This window comes from Haliotis cracherodii, unplaced genomic scaffold, assembly GCF_022045235.1.
Source record: "Haliotis cracherodii isolate W230 unplaced genomic scaffold, xgHalCrac1.p SCAF_9, whole genome shotgun sequence".
Lineage (NCBI taxonomy): Eukaryota > Metazoa > Mollusca > Gastropoda > Lepetellida > Haliotidae > Haliotis > Haliotis cracherodii.
The window spans coordinates 20,138,979-20,163,886 of NW_027266343.1; the positions used below are offsets into that span (position 1 = coordinate 20,138,979).

At 41.1% G+C, this 24,908-nt stretch overlaps 3 protein-coding genes and 1 pseudogene across 4 annotated transcripts in view; all 4 read right to left on the bottom strand.

Annotated features, from left to right (window-relative positions):
* Positions 1 to 1,718: 1,718 nt before the first annotated feature.
* On the bottom strand, positions 1,719 to 4,814 carry LOC139452610 (inter-alpha-trypsin inhibitor heavy chain H3-like). Its single transcript, XM_071234139.1, has one exon. The coding sequence runs from the start codon at positions 4,647 to 4,649 to the stop codon at positions 2,607 to 2,609; it is 2,043 nt and encodes a 680-aa protein (XP_071090240.1). The 5' UTR covers positions 4,650 to 4,814; the 3' UTR covers positions 1,719 to 2,606.
* A 5,223-nt stretch (positions 4,815 to 10,037) lies between these two features.
* Positions 10,038 to 12,436, bottom strand: LOC139453161 (tripartite motif-containing protein 59-like). The gene is made up of 2 exons (XM_071234791.1): positions 12,375 to 12,436; positions 10,038 to 11,568 (listed from the first exon to the last, which is right to left on the bottom strand). The coding sequence occupies exon 2, from the start codon at positions 11,559 to 11,561 to the stop codon at positions 10,572 to 10,574; it is 990 nt and encodes a 329-aa protein (XP_071090892.1). The 5' UTR covers positions 11,562 to 11,568; positions 12,375 to 12,436; the 3' UTR covers positions 10,038 to 10,571.
* On the bottom strand, positions 11,561 to 20,225 carry LOC139451789 (uncharacterized; annotated as a pseudogene).
* The window catches only part of LOC139452220 (probable sodium/potassium/calcium exchanger CG1090), a 76,524-nt gene continuing 68,988 nt past the window's right edge, over positions 17,373 to 24,908 (bottom strand). For both annotated transcript variants that reach the window (XM_071233611.1, XM_071233610.1), the window contains one exon: positions 17,373 to 24,139. In XM_071233611.1, the coding sequence (XP_071089712.1) occupies positions 23,940 to 24,139 (200 nt within the window). In that variant the 3' untranslated portion in view covers positions 17,373 to 23,939. The remainder of the gene's footprint in view (positions 24,140 to 24,908) is intronic.

Sequence of the window (24,908 nt, forward strand, 5' to 3'; positions counted from 1 at the left end):
TTTGTTTGTTTGTTTGAATATATTACACAGCCAGGCGGCAACCCTGTTGAAACAAGATTCAATATCAAATTATTCTGTTTTGCGTTTTCTATCATGCCATTAACAAAATATGTCATTATATCATCTATAAGCATGGCATAACAGACGTCATTCTTTGACTTGGTAAAGAATGCGGAGGTTTATGAAAGTCCCCACTTTGCCATGCTAGTCGTGAGAATCGGGTTGTCACAATGTGCGACCAAGATATAAAACTGTGTCATTGTATCCAGACGGCTTGGATTACCTACAAAAATGAGGATCGGGTGGATACAATGTCATGCCAATTTGCTTGTGTGGATCTTTGTTCACGAAATCAACAACTGGTGTGCCTGGTACTGGCACATTGATTTCCTTGACATATCAGATTTATAGTCAATAGCTCTGCTAAATTTTCCCGCTGCATGTAATATAAGATGAGATTCATATAATTTCATGTTTTTACATATATGGAGGTAGGATGGAACCAATGTTCCATGTTTATTGAAGTAAAATAAAAGATATTTTGCAGTATACACTGAAAGACAAAAGTTATTGTAACGAGGATTATTTCCCCCTTTATATGTATATGAATTTTTGGATTAGAACCAGGGAAAATGTTATCAAAAAGCTCGAAAACATGCAAACAACCAGATCAGACCGTCCCCGTCGTGGCCGTCCACCCGTGACAACCCGTCGCCAACACATATGATTTGAACCACGCATCTTCGACATAGGTTAACACACAGCAACGCTCACTGCCGGTACCATCCTTGGCAACAGTGGCGTTTCTGCGATGACACGCATCTGCCTCATTCGTGCGAGGCATCCAGCCAGGCGGCCAATCAGGACGGCAGAACATCAACGTCGACAACACGTTATTTGAAAAGGGTCGTCTTCGTTAGTGAGTCAAGTTTCCTTCTGAAGGTAATGTGTCACCATGACCATAACACTTTGTGACGTCAGTTATACCAGGGTGTGAGTTCTGCGTCAATGCACAATATCTTCCCGAGTCAAGTGAGTTAACTGACTATTTAAGTCCAGTTTCCACCCTTGCCGAACTAGGCTGTAATTCAGGAGTTATGTTTTGGCTGGACTAGCGAGTCCATGTATAGTCCAACCCAAACTGACTGATGAAATCGACATCCTGTTCGTAAACAACATAGCGTCTTCCGTGCAGAATTCAGTCGATTAACGGATTTCAAAGATGTCAACAAGATGGCATCGATAGATATTTTCAAAACGTTTTCATGTTTTCAATGAACGTGCTCAAGTGACGTGCTACAACCCACATGCACTGGGTGACTGTGAGACAGGGAATGTTAAACTTTTCTTCGAACAACTTGAACAGATGGTCTTGACTGGGAGCCGTGATTTTGTTTGAAGCAATAATTGTGCGTGATATGAGAGGTGGAATAGGATTGGTCAGTAGGAGGGACTTAGAATGAACATAACTCGTCATAGCTACTGGACGTTTACAGTCAGTAAACTCCCTTGCATCGTGAAGATGCAATGCAAAGGTGGTCACACTAGCTACTTTGTGTTAACTTGCCTCTCAAGCTCTCTTAAACCACTCGTGTGACTCATTTGCAAATTGAAGGAGATTGCTCCTTGTGAGATACCTTCATCCACGGCAGTAAATTATTTTGACCTAATCTTTGTTTTTAGTATGCCACAACAACAGAACAGAACAGATATTAGTCAATAGTTTGGGCCACACGACCTTTAGTACAATTGCCATACAACAGTCTAAAATGTCATATGACAGCATCAATAGAAAAATGTTATATTAACGTAGATCGAACATGATGAGCAGCAACACACCTCATAACATCAGTATTTGTAGTATTTAGAGGACTACACAGATGTATATTTTAAGCGAAGGGTTATATACAGGTCAGGTTTTACAGTTATCAAATATGACTATTGCATTCGGATAAACATCGATCCATTTAAACTCAACGATACTTATTTGAGATGTGCATTTCATGACAAGATCAGCAAGAAAGGCACACATAAATACTGAACATACAACAAGAAGATGTTAACAATCAAGTCACGGGTATATGTATTGGTATCCCCCCAACAATGGTAAGGCTAAAGCCTTAGCTTGTACGACGTTTTTAAAAAAGAAAGAAAAATCCACATGTCAATCCACATATTTCCTGGGGATTGTAACATGTAACAGTACAATTGTTTCCAGAGTTGTATCCCTTAGCCGAGTCAGGATCAGCCAGGTTTGACAGCAAGTGGGTTTAATTTGGGTTGGTTAATTTCTACTAAGTGCATCATCTGCGCACACGACGTTGGATTACTGAAATATTGCACATAACACCACCACTAATTCATTCATTTCAAACTAGTGTCAACAAATTATGAAAGTACGAACATTAACCCGCACAACACAATCTAAAGATTGACTTGCACGTGTTGTCAACATCATGTTCCAACGAAGCAGGTGTCCTTGTTCCAGCATGTCCTTAAAATGTCACCATCGTCAAAATCAGCTTGAATGTTACACAGCTGATGATTACAGATATCGAAGTCAGAAAATGTACTACTACAAGTTGAACTCGTTGAACACGATTTGCTCAATGTTGGAGCAAAAAACTGACAATCACCATCACTACGTTAACGGCCACGAATGCCGAACACGAAGCTGGTACTTGTGCTGCACTTTCTGATGCTGGAATGGCGTAACGCTTTCTAAGTTGAAAATCTTTATTAGTTGGCAAAACATTAAACCTGTCGTACGCGTAATCTTCTTCAACTGGCTGTTCCTGCGCAACTACGAACGAGGTCAGAGGAGTGACAAACCCATACATCAATGACATGTTGAGTGCACGAGCTTCCAGTACCTCACCTTCCTCCATAGAGGTGGCTATTGCCTTCTTCTTCAACAAGTCCTTGATGGTCAGATACGCCCACAGCCTCTCGGTAAACTCTCCAGAGGGTCCAGACAGACGTTTCTTTGAAGCCTCAGGAACTACAAGATGAACAGTTTTAGCAGTGGCTGTAGAACCTTGCACAGTAGCGTCTATGACATCACCTAGTCTCCTTCCCACAACCACCACTTCTGTTCCAGAGAAGAACTGATTGTATGTTGTTCGAGTCAGCTTTGAAGTGTCCACCTGGTTGGTGTTATACTGAAACTTCACATTGAGGAGCAATGGGATGTTTACTTCTTTAAAGAAATCCGTCAGTTGTTTCGCTGCATCATCCTCTTCATAAATACGTCTCGCGAAGCCTCCATTCTCCCACGATATCTCCTGCAGGAAATTGTAATTCACACCTGAACCAAATCCTAGTGAGAATAAGGCGATCCTGTTCCAAAAGTTATTACGTCGGACATTAACACGAATTGTGGATTCTACTGTCTCACCAGAAGTTGGCTGGCCGTCCGTCAGAAAGACGACGATGGCAGCTAGGTTCATATTTCTCGTATCTCTGAAAACGATTTTCATGGAATCAACCAAAGCAGAATTTATATTTGTGGGTCCCCCAGCTTGAACCTTGGCGTCAACGTACACTGTAGCACGTCGAATATTGTTTGGGGTTGCTTGAAGAGGTTCCGTTTGCCATGCGACAGTTCCACTACTGAACAGCAATATGTTAAAATAATCTAGTCCATTTAACTGCAGGAGAATCTGTTTCATTGCATCACGAGTTTGTTGAATTTTTCTGCCACCCATTGATCCGCTCACATCAATAACAAATATTATATTTTTTGGGACGGGTGGCAACTCGTGAGATTTGTCAACAGCAAAATAATGAACAAAATAATCATTATTGAGTGCTGAGATGATGTTGCCTCCATCAAATCCATGCTTCAGATCATAGGACACAACAAACTCACCATCAATGCCTCTGTCAGCGTTGACTTGGGTCTGTCTAGTCACGGGAGGATTGTACGTGACCTGTCGCCTGGACAGAGATGCGGTAAGAGTCGCATGTTCTGACGACGCATCCATGACGTCATTACTGTTGGGGGGCCGGTAGGTAAATCTGTCAAAATATTGAGGGCCCTCTTCGTAGATAAGATTCAGGGTCAAGTTGTCCACAATCTGCCTGGGTTGGACCATTATCCTCTGTTCATATAAACCCAGCCGTCGCTCCAGCAACTGGAGGTACGTCAGTTCGACGAAGACCTCGCTCTCGGCAGCAACGTTGACCGATGTGGAAAATATGTCCATCCCACGAGCTGAATCTGTAGAATCGTGCCTAATATGTCCCGCCGTCTGCCCCTCTTCTTTAGCCTTGTCATACTTTGTCTGAGCTTCTTTCTTCTGATATACCTTAGACACATAATTCTTGTTATCAATTATCATGGTGAACTTTGAAATAAAGGCCGATTCTGGTATCTGCACAGAGAAAGTTGCTTCTGTGCTGTCGGTCTTTGGATTCAAAATAGCACTGGATATTTTGACAGTAGCAAATCTCGACTGAACCCGAGAGCTGATACAGAAATCAGTTATACTGGGTACATGTGCAACTCCAGAAGCTTGTCTTTTAACCCGCGGGACCAGATGTTTAAATGCTGAAGTGAAGAGCGAGCGTTCGATTGAACACTCTCCCATGCTGATGATTACACACAGTAAGCAGGGGAGTAGCATCATTCCAACTCGTTCCTCCATTATCACCCGCTTGTCACACTAAATTTGTCTGCAGCCACGAAATAAGGTTCCAGCAATGTCGACAATGACCACTTGACACGCTTTCTTCCCTGGTCATGAAATGAAAGCCTCTGCGTTGTTGAATGAAGTTGTTCAAGCTCCACGCACCTTTATCTGGTTCAGGTCGAAGTGTGCTCGATTGCAATGCGTGCGTCATTCTCTAAATATAGTACATGATCCTGTACAAAACTCCGCAAAGGAAGATGGTATGCGGCTTGCTGTGTATGGAAAATGTGGATCGAGCACAGCGGGTGCAATAGGCCACATTAGGCCACATTAGGCCACAGTCTCCTATTAACTGCCACGCTCTCACTCCGCCGCTCACAGCTGACTCGGGTCTAAGCATATAGACTAATACATTAAAACGCTCGTACAAAAACTAAATGTTTACAATCGCATTTCCTTATATTATGACATAGGCATAGATTACAGCTGGGAGTATTATGACAATTGTGGAAATAACTCTTTATTATCATGTGTAATACATGGACCGTGGGTAATTAATTACCTAACGCAGTTCACAGGTAACCTAGTAACTAAAGTCGGTGCATAAAATTAGATGTTGGTGAGAGTAATTATTTAAAAAAACAAACCTTTTCTCTTTCTAGAATATTTCAATGGAGAAATCTCTGAAATCTTAATTCTTACTTCTTGTTTTAGTTCACAGTGCATTAAAACACTCTCTTAACTGTTCTTCGTTTGCCAAAAACACATTCAAACCAACAGATTGCATTCAGTCAACTCTTTAGATGATAAGAATGGGAAAGGACCTGTTCTGCGGTGACACATGGTAAATCAGTTCTTCTTGAAACGTGTAAGCCTGAATTTAAAGCATAATTCTCTGGGACGTTTTTGTTTGTTTGCTTGTTGTTCAACGCGGCACTCGGCAATATTCCAGCGATATGACGGTGGTCTGTAAATAATTGAGTCTGGACCAGGCATTCCAGTGATAGACATCATGAGCATCGATCTATGCAGCTGGAATAAGATGACATCCATTAACGAAGTCAGCAGCCTGACCACCCGATCCCGTTAGTCGCGTCTTACGACAGGCACGGGTTGCTGAGGACCAATTCTAACCCGGATCTTCACGGATGCATATTGTTCTCAAAAGTGAGGTGGGATGTGGGACGTTTTTGTACGTTTAATTGAGGTGAGGTGAGGTGAAATGGGGTTTAACGTCGCGTCCAAGATTATTGCACTTATATAGCGACGTGCATGTATAAGTGTGTGTGTTTGTGTGGCTGCTTGTACTAGTCCGGACTGATGCCGATTTATAGTGCTAGCTCACTGAGATACCCTGCCGTAGTTTAACATGAATACCCCACTCAGATACAGTATATTGACTCCGAGCCGACCAGTCCTTGTTTTAACCCCTTAATGCCGAGCGCCTGACATGGTAACAACAAGTACCATCTTTTAACGGGTGGTCAGGCCGGAGATCGAAGCCAGGACCTTCCGCTCTCCGGGCGGACGCTCTACCACTAGACCACGGAGGCGGTCCTTTATTGAGAGTGATGAGATTTTTTTACCACCAACAATACCAACAACACAATTAAGTATGCTACACATGACGAGGGAAATTGGCAACAAAACTGACTCCCAGTGTGTGAAGTTTAGCGCCGATACCCAGGACATTTCCCTTTTTCAGCCTAATTTTTAGAGGTTAGTATATGGCAGTGTTCGTATTACACCCCATATCAGCTCGAGGGCCGAAGGTCGAGGGTTGATATAATCTCATTAAAATCAGATGTCAGTTCTAAACAAAGATCTAAGGACATCCCATTACGGGTCAAGTCAGAACGACTAGCAGAGCGTCGCTTACCAGATCAGGAAAGTTACACACGAAATTTGATTTTTAATCGAAAAGTAAGCACGGGCTGGACGACTGATTCCGTCAAAATCATCGTCGGTCTGTTGTATTAGTATGGGATAAACACTTGAATGGAAAAGCCTCTGAAATAAAATCTCAGCCATCTATTTTTTCTTTTGTTCAGTTTAAAAAAAATAAAATTGAATAGACATTTTTTGCAGTCTGGAATGGAAGTCGCCACTAGTGCCGTAAAGCTCGAGAAACGGCTTTCTGATTGGCTATTGTCGACTTCTCCTTGGTCGGTCAAAGTTCGCGAAAGATCGTTCTGCTGTGACTAGAAACGGGAAGTACTTTGTTCAGCGGAAGCGAGAAGTAAGATCTGATTTTAATGAGATTAAGGGTTGATACAGGGTATATGTTAGAGACAATCCAGTGACTGATATCATGAGCATCGATCTACGCAGTGAACGCATTAACCAAGTCAGCATCCTGACCACCCGTTCCGTCAGAAGCCTCTTACGACAGGCTGAAGACCATTTCTAAACTGGCTCTTCACGGGTCGGGTATGATATGAAAACTTACATTTTACAATTTGATGCTAAGGTGGATACAGTACATTTTCACCTTGTTTGGAATATATTATCACGGCAAAGCTACCAGAGCAAACGAAGCACAAACGGACGTAACTGCAATTTCTTACAACCAGGGCTGATATCGATCGCACATTCAAAATGCATTGACAAGCCATATCAGCCCGGGACGGGGTGGTAATACGGGTCTGGTTATGACACTCCTGTGATATAAATGTCTCCATGTTGGCACTATCGCACATGCAAACTACCTCATGTAACCTAGGTATATGTTAAAAAGGGACCTAGTCATAAAACGGTTTCACTTGTTACAGGACTCCGAGATCATAATTAGTGAATACACGGCGTAGTCTGACAATAGGCTCTGAGATGAAAATATTTACACATTGTTTGGGGTTAAAAAGTATTTTAATAATTATGTAATAGGAAGGAGCCCAGATAGATTTTGTTCCTCTTTTTATCAAAAGACGTTTATTCTGAAGAATTTAGCCACGGTATCACAATGAAGTTTTGTAGAATTGCTTGGGAAATTTTCTGACGTTTTTATTTCAGAGTATGTATGAGCGACAACATATATGTTTGCCTGTTTGCAATGTAGTAACTTTGATCTGGAATAGCTACGGAATACAACGAAACATTGACATAACATTATCTGCATGGGCATTGTGTAATGTGTTAATGGAGAAACCAGTATGCAACAGAAATATTGAGCGTGATTATACATTATTTAACGACATGGGTGTAATGGAACTGTTTCACGACAGCGTGTTGCGTAACCTAACTATTCCAGACAACATATGCTGGTTTCACACAGGCTCCTTGTGAGGGAATGAAACGTTATGCTCATACTTTATTTTTAAAAGTTATACCTGTAAATGATAATTGGACGACAAATGATAGTCGAGCAATTTTGCCAACCTTTGTGTCCTTGCTACTTTTCGTTTCATATACACATTGCACTCCGGGTAGAGGTTAGCGTGTATCAACGTTGTCAACTGTTATTATATCACAATATGATATACTAGGAAGCAGCTGTGAAACACGCGATAAGCTTTGTCAATCGTTTACATTCTCTCTGTATGTATACTGGAAATATATGTACACGCCACCCGAACACCAAACAATAAACGCCTACATCTTCAATACCAAGAGTAAAATTACCTACACTACTAACTTAATAAATATACGTAGGCATTTAAAGGTCAAACTGAACCAAAGACCAATTGGCTTGTTACAGCCAACATTGTGATGGAGGGCTGGCTGCGTTAGTGTGAAAGCATACCCGATAAAGTACCTCCTCTCTTTGTTGCGAATCTACCTTACCCACAGTAGAGCGTACGCGATAACACACTGTAGTAATGGAAAACAGGAAAGCTACATATTACCTCTTAAATTTAGTTTAGTTATGTATTGTGAAAGGTGTAGAATCTTAAGAGATGAAACTATTTAAGCAAAAGCAAAAATGCCTATTTTCCTACAAACTAAATAAAATTCAAACTACATGGGTATATACAGTCAATCGTTCCAACCGGCCAACCGTTCGTCACCCGTGCCCCATTCTTGCCCGTAGCGGGAGGTCAGGTTGTGGCTGATTGTGTCATTGTGCCGGGGGTGCTCATGCTATCAAACACGTGTTTGACGGGCCGAGATCCAATTGTTTTCAAAACTCCTTCGTTATGCAGCTGGAATATTGCAGTCAGCGTAAAACACCATCCAAACATCCCTCATAAGGAATAAAGCAGTAACACTTAACTCTTTATTTATTACATGTTAAACAGATGCCCGATACACGACCTCGATGCTGCCAACCCCCTTTTGGTATTCGAAATGCCCAGCCCAGTTGAGTGATATTCCGGATGCCAGTGGTGCAATACGCCGGATGTCATGAAATGGTTATCTGGTACGCGGATACCAGTATTTCACTGTTGATTTTGTGTCTTAGATAGCGTGACAAATCAATAAAAATATTTAGCCCTACGCTTATGAGCACATGTGGCCATACATTGTATGTAAAAATTGATTTGTACCAGCTCTGTAACAGTCTGTAACAACAGTTCTTAAATCGAATGCCAAGACAAATAAAGTCGTATGCCAGATACCTCGAGAGAGGGGCATCCTCATTCATCCCAAATAACTCAACAAATTCTCTGGACACCTGCGTCTGTTACCTCTCACAATCTCCTCGTCATCATTTCCACATGTTACATGCGTTCTTCTTAAATCATGGGAACATACCTATATCTAAGTGTGTGTTATTTCATCATATCCATAATATAATACTGTCTGTAGTGTTATGCTGCACATACAACTCATACAACTGCAGCTGAAGTATTATTGAAATCTGGTAAGGTAAATACAGTAGTGATGTTAAGAGGATGCATTGGTCGGTTGGTGTTGTATTACCTCTATCTCGAGACACACTACGAGGCCGTATGTATAGGTAATATTTGAAGGTCTTCTGTGGACGGTCCTAAATTGTAAAGTTTTAATACTCACCCAAGGTTTAACACCACTCATTCGCCAGTTTGAGTATTAGAATTAATGATCTGGCCCTTGATATAAATAACGCCTTCCATAAAAAAATATCCGCACTGTATATTATGGTGAGGATAACTATAAAAGGATATTATCTATACACCTGCTCTTCTGCTTTCCGTATTTTAATACCATCAAAGGTTTTCGTCTTTGAAGCTGGTCGAGTTTGTTTAATGTTACATGAATCCTTAGGGCTGGTCGAATTTAAGGCTTTGGAGAGGTATCGTTATATTGTAAATGTAAATGTTCGAAAATAGCACATTAAATTGTCAACATATCATAGCACATATCTTCAACAGCAGACATTCTCAACGAAAGACATTTATAATTCTCTTTTTATTCATTTTCTGCCGCCACTCCTAAAGCTAAGCATGGCGATCAATAACACAGAATAATAGGGATAGCCTTATCTTGTATGTGTTGCATGTGTTGGATACCCTACCACATACATAGAAGTAAGACACCTTGCCAGATACCTTAGCCTTTCTGAGAGGTTCTTCACGGGAACTGACAGACACCGTCCTTATACCACCTTCACATATATGGGCGAGTGAGTATGGTTTGGGCCGCTTTTAGCAATATTCCAGTCTATCAAGGCACTTGATACCAGTAAATGCCTTCACGCATTGTATCGATGTACCAATGGTCAAAGTGGCGTTCCCGCAACTCACCCACTCTCCAGCTGTCGAAGACTCCCGCAAGTTGTGAGGCAACTAAACTGGATCGGGTGGTCAGGCTCCTTGATTCGGACGAATATGTGTCGTCGGAGCTTGACGCTGTTGGACGTTGCTTATAACATCAACCATTAGTTTACAGGTAGTCTTGCGATACAGCTGACTGTAGCGTAAACCTAACAAACGTAATATGAATAATTACCTGTGCTGTTGTACTACTTACATAATAGTGTCATTACAACAAAGAAATTGGACTGTTTCTTCAGAAACATCACTGCAAATGTTCCAGCAATCCTCTCACTACTAGACAGAGAAAGCACAATATCATGAAATCGATTTGAAATATAAAATTCCAAACTTTCTTCAAAAGTTGATTTCGAACAGAATTTCGAGGGGCAACGTGCCTGGGCGTCAAGGCGCAGAACTGTTCAGTTTTGACGGCCACGTTTCCAGTTGGGTCCTTGTATGACAGCTTGAGAGACGCCACCTTCAGGTCCAGGCTCTGGTCCAAGTGGTTTCGTGTCCTGCCCAGCAAGCCCCGTTTCTCTACCAAATCACTCGTAGCCCTGAACAAACTTTCATCATCTAATGAACCGATGTCCGTGATGGCCCCCAAAGAAGTGCCAAGCTCCACCAATCTTGACTTCCTTCTCGTCATTGCCTTTACAGATGTCTTTAGCAATGACACATTTGATTCCATCGCCTCGTTTAAGGTGTTGCGCATATCCACTATAGGTGCCACCAAAGCTTCCTGCATTTTATCCAGCTGATAAACCATGTCAGAAAAGAAATTTACTGTTTCTTCCGTCTTCAAATCAGTATTTTCTTCAGCGGATTCCAAATCACATATAAGAGCATCTATATCTTCCTTTGTTTGTAACAGCTTCTGCCTCATGACCTGGTCGGCTCCTGCCACAGACACCACGTCCCTGCAGGTCTTGTGTTGTCTTATGACACACTCGGCGCAGGCAAGCAGGCAACAGGTAATACAATAGCGTGTTCTACGTAAACTGTGAAACCTACACTCATCCCTTCTGTCCTGTATCAATTTCTGAAGGATGCCATCAGTTGGGTAAGACCGGTCTCCTCTGAACGATGCTTTGCAAAGCGGGCATGGGCAGTGATTTGAAGTCCGAGACTTGACGTAGTCGAGGAGGCACTTCCGGCACAGTCTGTGTGCACAGGGAAGCAACTTGGGCTCCTCAAATACTTTAGTGCAAATGGGACAGATGAGGTCTTCATAAAAAATTCTTGAATCCATTACAAGTCTGAAACAGATGAGTCAACCTGAAAGAATTACTCATTATAATTTTCAGTATGACTTGAAATCTCTCGGACGTAGAGACATACACTAATAATTGATACATCTTTGTTTTCATTCTTTGTTGACCAGCTTCCCATCATTCAGAAGCAACAAAGAAAAACACGTAGATCTATCCACAAGGTCGTTAGTGGCAATGCCATAACTGAACCAGAGATTATAGTTAAAAACTATGTTAAAGGTTCAGCTTCTAAACAGTCAGTAACAACCACGAAACAACCAGCAGTCACATACATAAGCCAAACCTTCTCAAAATATATCTAAAAGTACAACCGAGCCAGTAGAGGAACCATCCGGGGCTGTGACTATGATTCGACAATATCCGATGACGTGTGTAGGTGATAAACTTTGGCCACTGACACATAATCCAATACACTGTCTTGAATGGTTTATTTTATAACTTCAGCATAGATTGAGGAATACATTTTTGATTCAGTCTTGAATCATTGACAGATATTTTGTATTATGTCTTTCCTTCAAATTCCTTTACTGGCCCTTTAATTGTAAGGCCTATTGTTGACAGGTACAAGCTATAATAAAAAACAAATGGGAAATATTACAACTTGTAACTAAGGTAGTAAGTACATGTACATGTTATTTTCAACATTATTTTCCGGATTTTAAACGAAACATCTGTGATAGACACTTCAACCTTCTCAACATGCAATTTACCCTTTTACACCATTTACATTTGTTATAGCATTGCTAGTTATGATTTACATGTTGTTTCTTATATACTTTGTTAATACTTACAAATTTTATGGGCCATTTACACCCTACACAAGTTCATGTCATTCTGCTTACGTCCACGTGCTTGTCCATGCACTGACTATAACCCGGATGATTAACCAGGACAAACCAAAACGGAGAGAAATTAAATGAAGCTCTCATAAAAGAACAAAAATGACTTATCCTCACAAGTGGTAGCCTACAACGTGTGTAATCACTGTCAGCTAAGTGAGGCCCAATGAACGTCACTGTTCTTTGTTCAGTAGGGACAGTGCATGAAAGAGAGACGTATAGATTGCTCTTTCCTCTTACACACCCAGTGCTTTTCTGGTTATTCAAATCCAGACTTTCCGTTAGTTTATCTTGCATATCTTTGACAGTTTCCTTCAGAATCTTCTTCTCCAGTTGATCATGGATTTCTGTATTACCTGCTGAAGTCGCTTTCAAAGATGCACTTTGCTCTTGCCATTCAGAGATCGCGAGGAGAACGTCTATTGCAATGATATGTTTCTTCATCTGTGTGTCTATATCTGCTGTTCCTTCTGATAGCTTTCCAGAAGTCTTCACGTGTTCTACACGAGTGTGATGCTTCTCAGTAAAGCACTTGGGGCACACACACTGGCAGCAGCAGTTGCGACAGTATCGGGTCTGAGAAAACGAATGGAACTTGTATTTCCTGATCGGAAGTCTTATTCTGTCAAGTATTTCTCTCTGAAGACCAGGATCGGTTGGATGTGTTCGATATCCTGTAAAATGGGTTTGGCAGAGAGCACAGGGGAATGTCTCAGCGATTGAATCAGCATATAGCTCAGAGGCGTTGAGGCAGGCTCCATAGAGTCCAAGTGCGCAGGAAAGCTCCACCTTGAGCTCCACATGAATCTCAGTGCATCTAGGACAATGCAGGTCCACCTTGGATAGTTCTCAACCCTCCGTTGTTATCTGAAACATAGTATATTAAAATCTAGCAGCCCCTAGCCAAGCCTTAGCCTAGCAGCCCCTAGCCAAGTTCAGCCTCGAAGCCCCTAGCCAAGTTCAGGCCTAAGACGTTGACACAAAAGTCTCCCAATCATGTCCCAGACGTGTTCAATGAGGGAAGCTGTGTGGTCAGTGCTGGTCATGGCATTGTATGGATGTTGTGAAGCTAGAGTTGAGCAATCACGATTTGTGCACGGTGAGCACGGGCGTTGTGGTCCTGAATCACAAAACGTCGACCCACACACCTTGCAAACGGTGCAACAAAGGGTGTCAGTATGTTGTCCCGATAGTACTGTCCAGCGACCCTTCCTTTTACAATATGGAATGAGGGTCGCTCAATCACAGTGATGTCACCCCACACCATAACCGATCCACCCCCAAATCTGTCAACACAAAACGTCGACCCACACGTCACGCAAACGGTGCAACAAAAGGTGTCAGTATGTTGTCCCGATAGTACAGTCCACTGACCCATCCTTTCACAAAATGGAGTGGGGTTCTCTCAATCACAGTGACGCCAGCCCACCCTATAACCGATCCACCGCCAATACCGTTATGAGGTCATGAGGTCGCCAGACACGAGCAAGCCAATCAAGGAAGAACAAAGTGAATCGGGACTCATCTCAACACATGATACGTGACCAGCAACGATTACGCAAGTTTCGACTTTGAGTACACCCTTGACGTCTGTTGCCAATAAGACAATTCGTATTGGGCGGCAAACACATGGCAGTCGAACATGGAGATGACCTGCATGTGGACAGTTTCTAAGTATGACCCGTAACTCGTACTCCAGTAGCCTGATGAAAGTTTGATCAGCTATTTGATTCCTCGTTCGAAATACATTTCTTAGAACCAGATTTCGGATCAATTAATCCTGTACTCTTGTCGTTGACCTGGGACGCCCTGAACGGGATCAGTCGTCAGATTGTTTGGTTTGCTGTGCTAATCACAGACTGTGTAACATTGATTGTATTGTTAATGTACGTGACAGTTTCCAGCAAACTCGTCAAACTGTCCCATACGTAAAAACATAGTCAGCAATACACTGAAAACAAGAAGACAGGATCATGTTAGACCAGAAATACATACCAAATATTCACCCCTTCTTTCGCCATCTGCATCATTAAATGGGTACCTTTCGATGTGAAAGCAGTACGAAAGTTCGAGGACATTAAAAAATCGAACAAAGCGGTCAACAATGCCTCGAGTAACCATGGCAACATTCAGCAAAGTCAGGGTTTCCGTGGGTATCCCAGACGACGACCTTCCATGAGGGGACGTTTCTACCGTCGTGGATACAGATCCAAGGGGGTCGCTCCAGAAGAGGGGGTGGCAGTGACCACGCAGCTCGACAGAACAAGCACCGTCGAAGCCAGTGGAGAAGCTCAATTCTGATGTCTCAATTCTTGACAAGGTTGTTGGGTGTCATGTTGATTTAGGTGACAGTGAAAATAGTTTTAAAATACCAGATGCCAGAAACATTAGAGTTAATAAAGTGGCGGAAATACACATTGGTAGTGAAATGAGCTCGAGATACTAGCAGCTTTGTGTGTTCTCAAATCTCTAAGTGGTAACAAAAGCGAATGCCAAAGCAACATAAGATTAAATCAATGCTATGGGTGGCAGCAAATCTAGAGGGTGTAACCACTGGCTACATAAGAGTGGGACTGATGCATAGAAAACAGGTTCATTTGGGTCAGTGCTTACCATGTCCCAGGGCCAAACAAAGCCGGTAGCAGTTGAGGAATCGAGAAGTCCGATGGTAGAACTGAATGGATGCTTAACTGAGAGGTGTTTGGGAAGATTTAGTCTTATGAGCTATACAATATGCTGAACTGTTTGCGCCAAGACTCAACAAAAATATACAGATATGTCTCTTGGCTTCCAGATCCATCACCAGATGCATTTAGCCAATCTTGGTATGACACGTATATGTGTATGTTCCCGCCCTTCAGTCTGATCAGCTTGTGTATTCAGAGGTTGGAGAAGGAGGGTGAGGGTGGGCTCCAACTGGTCCACACAGCCGTGGTACATATCCCTCTTGGGGATGAGAAGTCAACTCTGCATGTGATCACAGTTGGAGCTAGTGAGTGAGTTGGGTTTAACGCCGTTGTGAACAGTATTCCAGTTATATCACGGCGAGTTGGAAGGTTTTTTTTTATCTGATCCCATGATATGCAGATTACTAAAAGGTGTTTATCAGGTTAGACCATCTAGATCTCGCTATCAGGGGATATGGGATGTTTCTTATATGTCTATATCTGTGCAATATATGGGAGATAACTCTTGTCTAGACCGTAGACATTTAGCACTGAAAATCCCATAGGATGCAGTCTCTCCAGACACTCAAAATGAATCACATGAAGCAAACTGACAATTGTTTTGTGTTTGCACTTGGAATTGTCGAACAGAGTAAGTCTGAAAGTCTTTTTCAGAGTGTTAAAAAACGTTTGATGTTTGTGAAATCTTTGTGTATTGAGTTGTATCAGGCTTTTTCTTCTAGCAACCTCAGTACTGTGATGTCTACATAAGCAGCTCCTCATCAGCAGCCACCTCTGCCTACATCAAGGGCCACTATAGCCCGTTGTTTGAAACTGGTACTGAATTTGGTGGTCACTGACATCCGCGTCATTCTGTTTCTGTACTTGCGGGAAGTGATTTTTGCTATTATTACAAAAGTATGCGTGATGTTTAACCTAACAAACAATAAAATAGTGCACGTTGTATAAGTGATTCTCCTCTTCAATGTTATCCAGACACAAAATCCTGCTGTCAAAATCACAATAAGCACGAACCGATCAATCCAAGTGGCTCTTTATATCCTTGGGCGACCTCGGCAATCCCGCATCTCGAGGCAGTGTTGAGCAGACAGTACCCCGTCTTGGCCCCTATAGTGGCCGTTTTCCCAAGGACTCTGATCAGAATAAAACTGACAGACAATAGGCCTATAAAGCATCTATCCGAGCGCCGCGTTGTGCTGGGCCAGGACAACCCACCGCGTCTCTCTGCTATGAATCATTATGTCCATGTAATTATAGTACAAAACGAACCCAAAGTAAAAGTAGACGTCCTCCCATTGGCCATGAAATATCTTAAGCCAGCCAGTTACGCTCAGTGTTCGGTGGAACACGGTTTGCGATCAATAAGTGTAGTTGTGGAATTGTGTATTGAAGGTGCACCATGAGATTTGCACTGGGATGCATGTCTATATATTCCTCTTTCCACTCACTCATGTTAGCAATTTGACTGGATGGCTATTTTAGGATGGAATCTGGCTCAAAACGAAGCATTGATGAGCAGTTGGTCCAGGGTACTAGTATTTACCAAAATACAATGGCAATATAATGTACAGGACAAAGGAGTATGTCTGACATGGTTAGTTTAGTGTATGGTATTACACTGACTAGAATATAGGCCCCAAAGACGGCGCGGGACTAACGGGAGTGGTCAGGCTTGGACTTGGTTGATGCATGTCATTGTATTCCAAATGCGTGGATTGTCTGGTCCAGACTTGATTATTTACAGATTGCCGTATAGCTGGCTGAGTGCGGCGTCAAACAACAAACAACAACAACAACGAATATGGGGCCCACAGCACGTTGATCATGTTTGAGAGAATCCATGATTGTGACCACCCTTAGGCGAATGAAGCCATCACATCTAACTTATTGTTGTGTCTGGAACTTGTTACGACACGTGTCAACCTGATGTTATGACTAGTGTCACACCTGCCACAAGTTGACATTGTTTGTGTAAACACAAATGCCCAAGTTGCAAAACTTATTGAACGCCCCTGGTAATCTATGAATCCTCCATGTCAATCATTACCCAGCTTTCACAAGCATCACACACATTTGTCACAGTCCTGGAATTATTCATCATCATTGTTATCATTGTTCTACTTGATATGCTGATTGTGCAAGCCAGGAGTTGACTCACTTTTCCTAGTGATCATTTCAAACACATACTCTAGCAAAGAAACCTGGAGTAAGGAAATAACACAAGACAACATGTTTATAAATAATTTATTGTAAGTTTGAGCATCAAAAGGACTTTAGGAATCACCAAGAGAAAACTACCCAGCATACATATGAATATATACATATATCCTATGTAACTCATACACACACAGTAGGTGTAGTAGCCTGAAATGAACACATGAAGCAAAAAGGTGTACATGAAAACTGTGAGTACAGTGAGTAATAAAGACATAACACTTTCATTTGAAATAGATGTGCCTTGATAATGTCATTTTACTGTATTACAAATAAACAAACATTTATTACCAAATCCCTTAATATGCTTTCTGTTTAACCCTGAAGTTACTGTTACTATCCTTTTCTTGTGGCATAACAGCTGAGGCACGGCAATTCCCTATGTAGAGTTGCATCCCTTGGACACACCAGAAACCTATGATCGAGGGTTTGAATTGCGGTTCACCCCAATCATGTTTCTAGGTTTGTCAGCATCATACCCGTGGGTTTCACCAAAGTGGTAAACATCTGAGACCTGCATCACTTCAGGCTTTCCTCACACATTAAGCCGACATGCCGTGATGTAAATGAACACTGTTCTAAGCGGTGTAAACCCAACCCTCTCACTCACTCTTGTGGCCCACACCACCAGAGTGAGTGAGTGAGTGAGTTGGGTTTAACGCCGCTTAATGTCAGCTTAATGTGGGAGGAAAGCCCGAAGTGATGCAGGTCTGAGTCGTTTACCACTTTGGTGAAACCCACCTAGAAACATAATCGGGTCGAACCAGGATTCGAACCCACAATCATAGGTTTCTGGCGTGCCAAAGGGACGCAACTCTGCACAGCGAATCGCGGCGCCTTAGACGACTGGGCCACCCGTGCCCCCTCACACCACCAGAATTTCATTCATCTCAGGAAGGAACTTCATTATGCGGGAACATGATCACTTATTTAGAAACATGTGCAGTATCATTAATTTTTCCTTTTCTTATCTTTGATATCAATACTGAGACAAATGTCTCCACCATTATAGCCTTCATGAACAATTCAAGTACTGCACGAATTGGTGAAACTAAACGTTTCATTACTACAAATATGAACCTACTTAAATGACATTTTGACACTGACAAGAAGATATCAGTTCCTAATGCCCTTGATATTTTCATTGGTTGTTGCACACTTGTGTTAAAAACAGGTAAAACAACAGTGTTTGATGATCAATAGGAGAAATACTGCACTTCACTCATCAAGTAGATAAATCAAGCAGATGCAGTAAGTCACCTGGTGATGAGGTCACTCAACCTACTGAAGCATTCCTAGAATGTAACTACAGCACTGATATGCTTCTTTTACTTCATGTCAGGGAGAAAGTAATGGCTGGTGTCGCCAAGCTGGAATGAATGGCAAACAACGCCATACCTTGAAAGTCACTACAGATGATGATACAGCATGCAACATACGTCCTGGAAACCCATGGACATGGTGTACTCACCTCCATTGTAATATCAGATTTTTATGGTCAATACACAACATGTGTGCAAAAGCAAGACAAAGTGATTTTTGGTTTGTTTTATGGACAAAAAATGGCAATAATGGTCATAAAAGTTATAAAGAAACAATTTTGTCTGAAATGTTGTGTCAGATAAAAAATATGCGTTTTAACATCTTTTTGAAACCATTTATTTGTATTTTTTAGCTGCCAGCTTCTTGGCATTCTGTCAAAGAAAAAACAGAAAACAAATCAATTTGGTGAGGCTGACAGCTGATAACAGCTGTACACATGTCCAAGCATGCTGTCAATGTTATGTGACCATCCCCAGCAGCCAACTGTGCCCTTCCCACAGTAGACACCTGCAGACAACGGAGCTGACTACACCATGAGACACCCCCCTCACAGATGAGGGTTGAAGTTTACACCCAGTTCAGCCTGGTATACATCCACTAAGTATTGAGACACAGAGTCTTGAGGGCTCATTAGCACTTCATTAAATGCATACTAGAATGATGAAGTCAAACATTCAGTCTCAGAGGACAAGCTGGGGAGCATCATAATTACCAAGGAGAGCCTTGTTGAAACAGCTCCAACCCTATCTAAAAATAAAACAAATTGCAAAGTTATTCTTATTCAACAGACAAGTTTTAATACCTTACTTGAACTACATATGCATTAAATGGTATGGATGCATATGGGGGTGTTATTTTCTCATATGCAAACACTCAATTCATAGAACACATTTAAACAGATACCAAAATAGAGATTATTTGGACATCATTGTTTCAAGAAGGACACAGATACAACAGAGATTTGAGCAAACACAAGAGTTTCAAAGTATTCTTATGGAAGATTCAACAGGAACAACAGTTAAATGTGTAACCATTCAAAGTCATGAGCCAGGAAAAATAGCTTCTCTGGTATAAAAATATATGGTTAACTTCCTGGTAATCATTTGATGTAAATGTCATAGGTATATATATATATATATATATATATATATTTATATATATATATATATACAAGATCACAGTAACCATAGCAACACACTTCATATTGCACGTCAGAAAGTTGAAAAACCCCAGAATATTTCAATTCAAAATGTAGTTATACAATAGATTCAAATACTTCTTACATTCAATCACAGTCTTTAGATTAACAATGATCTACTATATTTCTGAAACAAATAAAAAACCCAGTTCCTATGCTATAATACTGGTGCATATTGTATGTACAATGTAATGAGCTCTGATGCTCGTAAGCTAGGAAACACTAACACTTTCTGAAAAGGTTGAAACACTTTCTACTCCAACATGATATAGGCACTTTGATAAACATGTTAAATGTTAAACAATGATTCTGGTCTACCTCCTGCTGCTGCAGGCACGATGGCGCAACATTGGAGTGTGCAGGTCCAGGAGGAGGGGCCATGTGACCAACTTGCCCGCAAGCTGAACAAGCCATGCATGTGCCATCACATCATTGAAAGGGTTGCATCTCACAGCAGCCAGCTCACAGATGGGCTGGTGGTTCAGATAAATGCAACACTGTGTTGAGTTGTGTCTGCTGCTAGAACCTGCTGGTCATGGCTTCAATCCCAGACTTGTCACAATGACAATCATTGGTTTTGCCGTAGAGGTAATTGTTGATGTCAACATAAAACTGACACGCCTTGAAATACTTCATACAGTTCAAGCAGCACTACACCCAACTCACTCACAAACAGAAAATATCAACCCTATCAATTAATTACAACTTTTGTTATATAGTTAGCAATCTTGTCGATAACTTATTAGTTCCTTTAAGAATAAATGACCACACTTGTAGTTACCAGAAACAAGTTTGTCGGAATGGTTTTGTTTACGGTGTTCTCTAACACTGCAGTCAAGATACGAGGTAATGTAGCATGTGAACACACAAGTACCCTCTGCCATTCACCCAAATACAAACAGTACACCATTACTGTTACAGGTAGATATAGATATGATGTGGATTCCAATATACTTGATATGGTATATTCATAAAACCCTGGACCCAAATAGTTGTAATTAGTAAATATTGTCTATTTTCACCTATTATTAAGGTTAACGAGGTACAAAAAGCCGATAAACACCAAGTGTTCAATCCCCACCAGGCCCACACCTGAACATAAATATCTTCCTTATATTATATGTATACCCTTGGGGCCAGGGCCCTGTTTTGGGGTCATCCTGACATCAAATTATGTAAAAGGATATATCAATGGTGTGACCATTTCTTCAAAAAATGTGGTGGACAACCAAAACATCTGCACGGAAGATGTGAGAAGACCTTCAACTCAAGGGGTCTTGGGTGATCAAAAACCGGACTATCTACAGAAACTATCTTAATGAAATAAAAACATGAAGATTTTTCAATATATTCATAAAAAATGATTCACTGCAATATAAAAACAAATATCAGTGCTTTAATACTTTTGCTCTGTGGTTCAGTTGGCAGCAAAATTGATCCACATGTAACTTTTAAAGCTCATTCATGTCAGGGCCGTTTCCTACATTTTGACATCAATCAATCTAAAATACCACACATTGTGAGTATGAGCATTTGTTAAAAAATGTGTGGAAACTAACAAAAATCTGGTGCACAAAGAGACTGTGAGAAGGTGCACGAAGAGACATGAGAAGATTTGTAACACCAATAGCGGTCAAGAAGGGTGATCGAAAACCGGATGTCTACAATGTCAGGCTATTGATGTAGTTATTCGTGGCTGATATGGTGCCATATTCCTTACATGGATGTATCATTCTTGTGTCCAGAAACCTAAACCTATTATTTGAGATGAAATTTGGCATAATAATTGGAGTCCAATCTTTACTAAATATTGCCAATCCTTGTCTCAACAACATGGGCAATAGGCAGACAAAGCATCAACTTCATTAAGTACTGGAATTTAGTGCAAGTAGTTCTTTTAGTATTTGAACTGACTGTAAAATAATATTGACAGTACAATGACTTTCACGCCAACACCAATCAAACAAATTGAGCACACTGTTAATTTAGATGTAACAAAACTCGTTTTCCTTGTCACCAAAGTCTCCTCAACGTCATTTTGGTTGTCCAACAACATTTTAGTGACAAATGATAATAATCTTGATGTGTGGTGTATTGTATACATGCTCTTGAAGACAGGTAAACCTCCCTGGCCCTCAATATTGTATACATGCTCTCAAGAACAGGTAACTGGTTTGTCCCTCAGTGTTTATACATGCTCTTGAAGACAGGTAAACCTCCCTGACCCTCAGTATTGTATACATGCTCTCAAGGACAGGTAACCTGTCTGTCCCTCAGTATTGTATATATGCTCTCAAGGACAGGTAACCTGTCTGTCCCTCAGTATTGTATATATGCTCTCAAGGACAGGTAACCTGTCTGTCCCTCAGTGTTGTATACATGCTCTTGAAGACAGGTAAACCTCCCTGGCCCTCAATACTGTATACATGCTCTCAAGGACAGGTAACCTGTCAGTCTCTCAGTATTGTATATATGCTCTCAAGGACAGGTAACCTCCCTGACCCCATGTAATAAATATACTTTTGAACATCAACAATCATACAACAAAGAAAATATAACATTCTTCTGCAACAAATCAATAAGAATAACAAATATAAGCGTTTAACAGAACACAAATCATATGATAACTTAACATACAAATTTAACAAGACACCAACTTGAAATAACACAGTCTGGCACATGATCAACCCACCTAGCAGTTACCGCATGCTGATAAAGATGGTCAAACTTAAGTTTAATAACACTTTCAGAATGGCATTTAATAATACATCAACTCTCTTAATGATACCTCCATAACAATAATGTTAATTTGGGCCAGTATATGCATCAAAAGCTGGATCAGGGGAAACCAACAAGCGGTTATTACATTTCCCAGGATCTACAATGACAATCAAAGAATTAAGATAAACCTGATTTGAAATGATGGGTGAAAATGGACTTGTTCAACTTTTCTTATCAATCCGTTCCATTTAAATCCACTTACAAAGCACAAGATGTCAAACAACATATTCTCAAAGTATCTGACATTTATACCTCTGTCAAAGGAACAGGATAGACATCAGCAGATATTAATCTGCAACACCTGTGTGTGTTCATGCGTCTCCATCAGGACATTTCAGTTCCATATGTTTCAGCTACAGATGTGAATAGTGTTCATTCTGTGGCATATTACAGCCCTTCAACAAACAGGTTCAAGTGAGGACCTCTCAGGAGACTCTGTAACTTCTGGTGAAGACCTTCACGGGGTGTTACTGCAAGATGGGCAGATCATGACCGGGCTGTGTTGACCTTAACAACAACTTCTGCTTCCATTCATCTCACCTGATTATAATGAAGTGAATAACAGCAACACACAAAACAAGCCAATGTAACACAAGTGAGGCAGCTGCTTCTAGATAAGTAACAAGTAGAATGGCAACATTAACTTTCTCCATGTTTGATGAGAGAAACACAGACATTGAATATCACATAGGGTTCCTGGTCTGTGGACAGTGCCAAATAGCAACCATTATCTTTGTTAAGCTCTGCATTGAACTGAAGAAGCAATCTTTGGTACAACGCAAGCCATCAACAGAGACATTCTTAAAACTCATTCTATTTTACAAAGGCTCATTCTCCAAGTTTCTAACTAAATCTGAAGCACACTTACAATGTAAGATCACACATACTTCAGCTCTTAGACCCAGTAAACACTGATGGCATGTTCAAAAAGGAAAAGTGGATATTTGATGAATGACATAGGAATGTACTTTAACTGACAAAAGACATATGGCCACAAGATTACCTCAGTTGATATGTCATCATTTCTGACCTAGACAGTCACAAATTAATTATCTTCATGATGTTTCATCCAGTTTGATCTTACACCATAGAAGTAGAAAGAAACTGTAACAATGCAAGAGCTACATTAAATGCAATAATGTTTTGAGTTTTGATTTTTGCCATTTTGTTTGCTTTAGTAGTCTGGCTCATACTTGTGAGGCAAGTCACACTGCAGATATTTCTTATAAGAACATGTTTAATATCATCTGCTTAACTTGTACCAAAGAAACACATGAAAAACCTGAACTTTTAAAACACTATGAGAGTCATCACTTAATAATTGCTGGGGCACTCCACAGGATGGAAGTAGCCGAATATATTGAGTTCATACAGTGAAGCTAGCACTGTGTAGATCAGGTATACCACGAGCAGGACTGCCCCATACTTCTTGTCCAGCTTCCAGCCATTCAGATGTGTGGCCACTAGCAGGAAAACAACCGTGGACAGCAGAGTCAGGCTGGAGTACGTCAAGCCTGGAGAATACATAGATAACTGTGTTACATTGGGTGAGACTGCAGTACGTCAAGCCTGGAGAATACATAGATAACTGTGTTACATTGGGTGAGACTGCAGTACGTCAAGCCTGGAGAATACATAGACAGCTGTGTTACATTGGGTGAGACCAGTGTATGTCAAGCCTGGAGAATACATAGACAGCTGTGTTACATTGGGTGAGACTGGTGTATGTCAAGCCTGGAGAATACATAGATAACTGTGTTACATTGGGTGAGACTGCAGTACGTCAAGCCTGGAGAATACATAGATAACTGGGTTACATTGGGTGAGACTGCAGTACGTCAAGCCTGGAGAATACATAGACAGCTGTGTTACAATGGGTGAGACTGGTGTATGTCAAACCTGGAGAATACATAGATAACTGTGTTACATTGGGTGAGACCAGTGTATGTCAAGCCTGGAGAATACATAGATAACTGTGTTACATTGGGTGAGACCAGTGTATGTCAAGCCTGGAGAATACATAGATAACTGTGTTACATTGGGTGAGACTGGTGTATGTCAAACCTGGAGAATACATAGATAACTGTGTTACATTGGGTGAGACTGGTGTATGTCAAACCTGGAGAATACATAGATAACTGTGTTACATTGGGTGAGACCAGTGTATGTCAAGCCTGGAGAATACATAGATAACTGTGTTACATTGGGTGAGACCAGTGTATGTCAAGCCTGGAGAATACATAGATAACTGTGTTACATTGGGTGAGACTGGTGTATGTCAAA

Coding starts and splice junctions, on each gene's coding strand:
- LOC139453161 (XM_071234791.1), bottom strand. CDS start 11,561: ATGGATTCAAGAATTTTTTATGAAGACCTCATCTGTCCCATTTGCACT.
- LOC139452610 (XM_071234139.1), bottom strand. CDS start 4,649: ATGGAGGAACGAGTTGGAATGATGCTACTCCCCTGCTTACTGTGTGTA.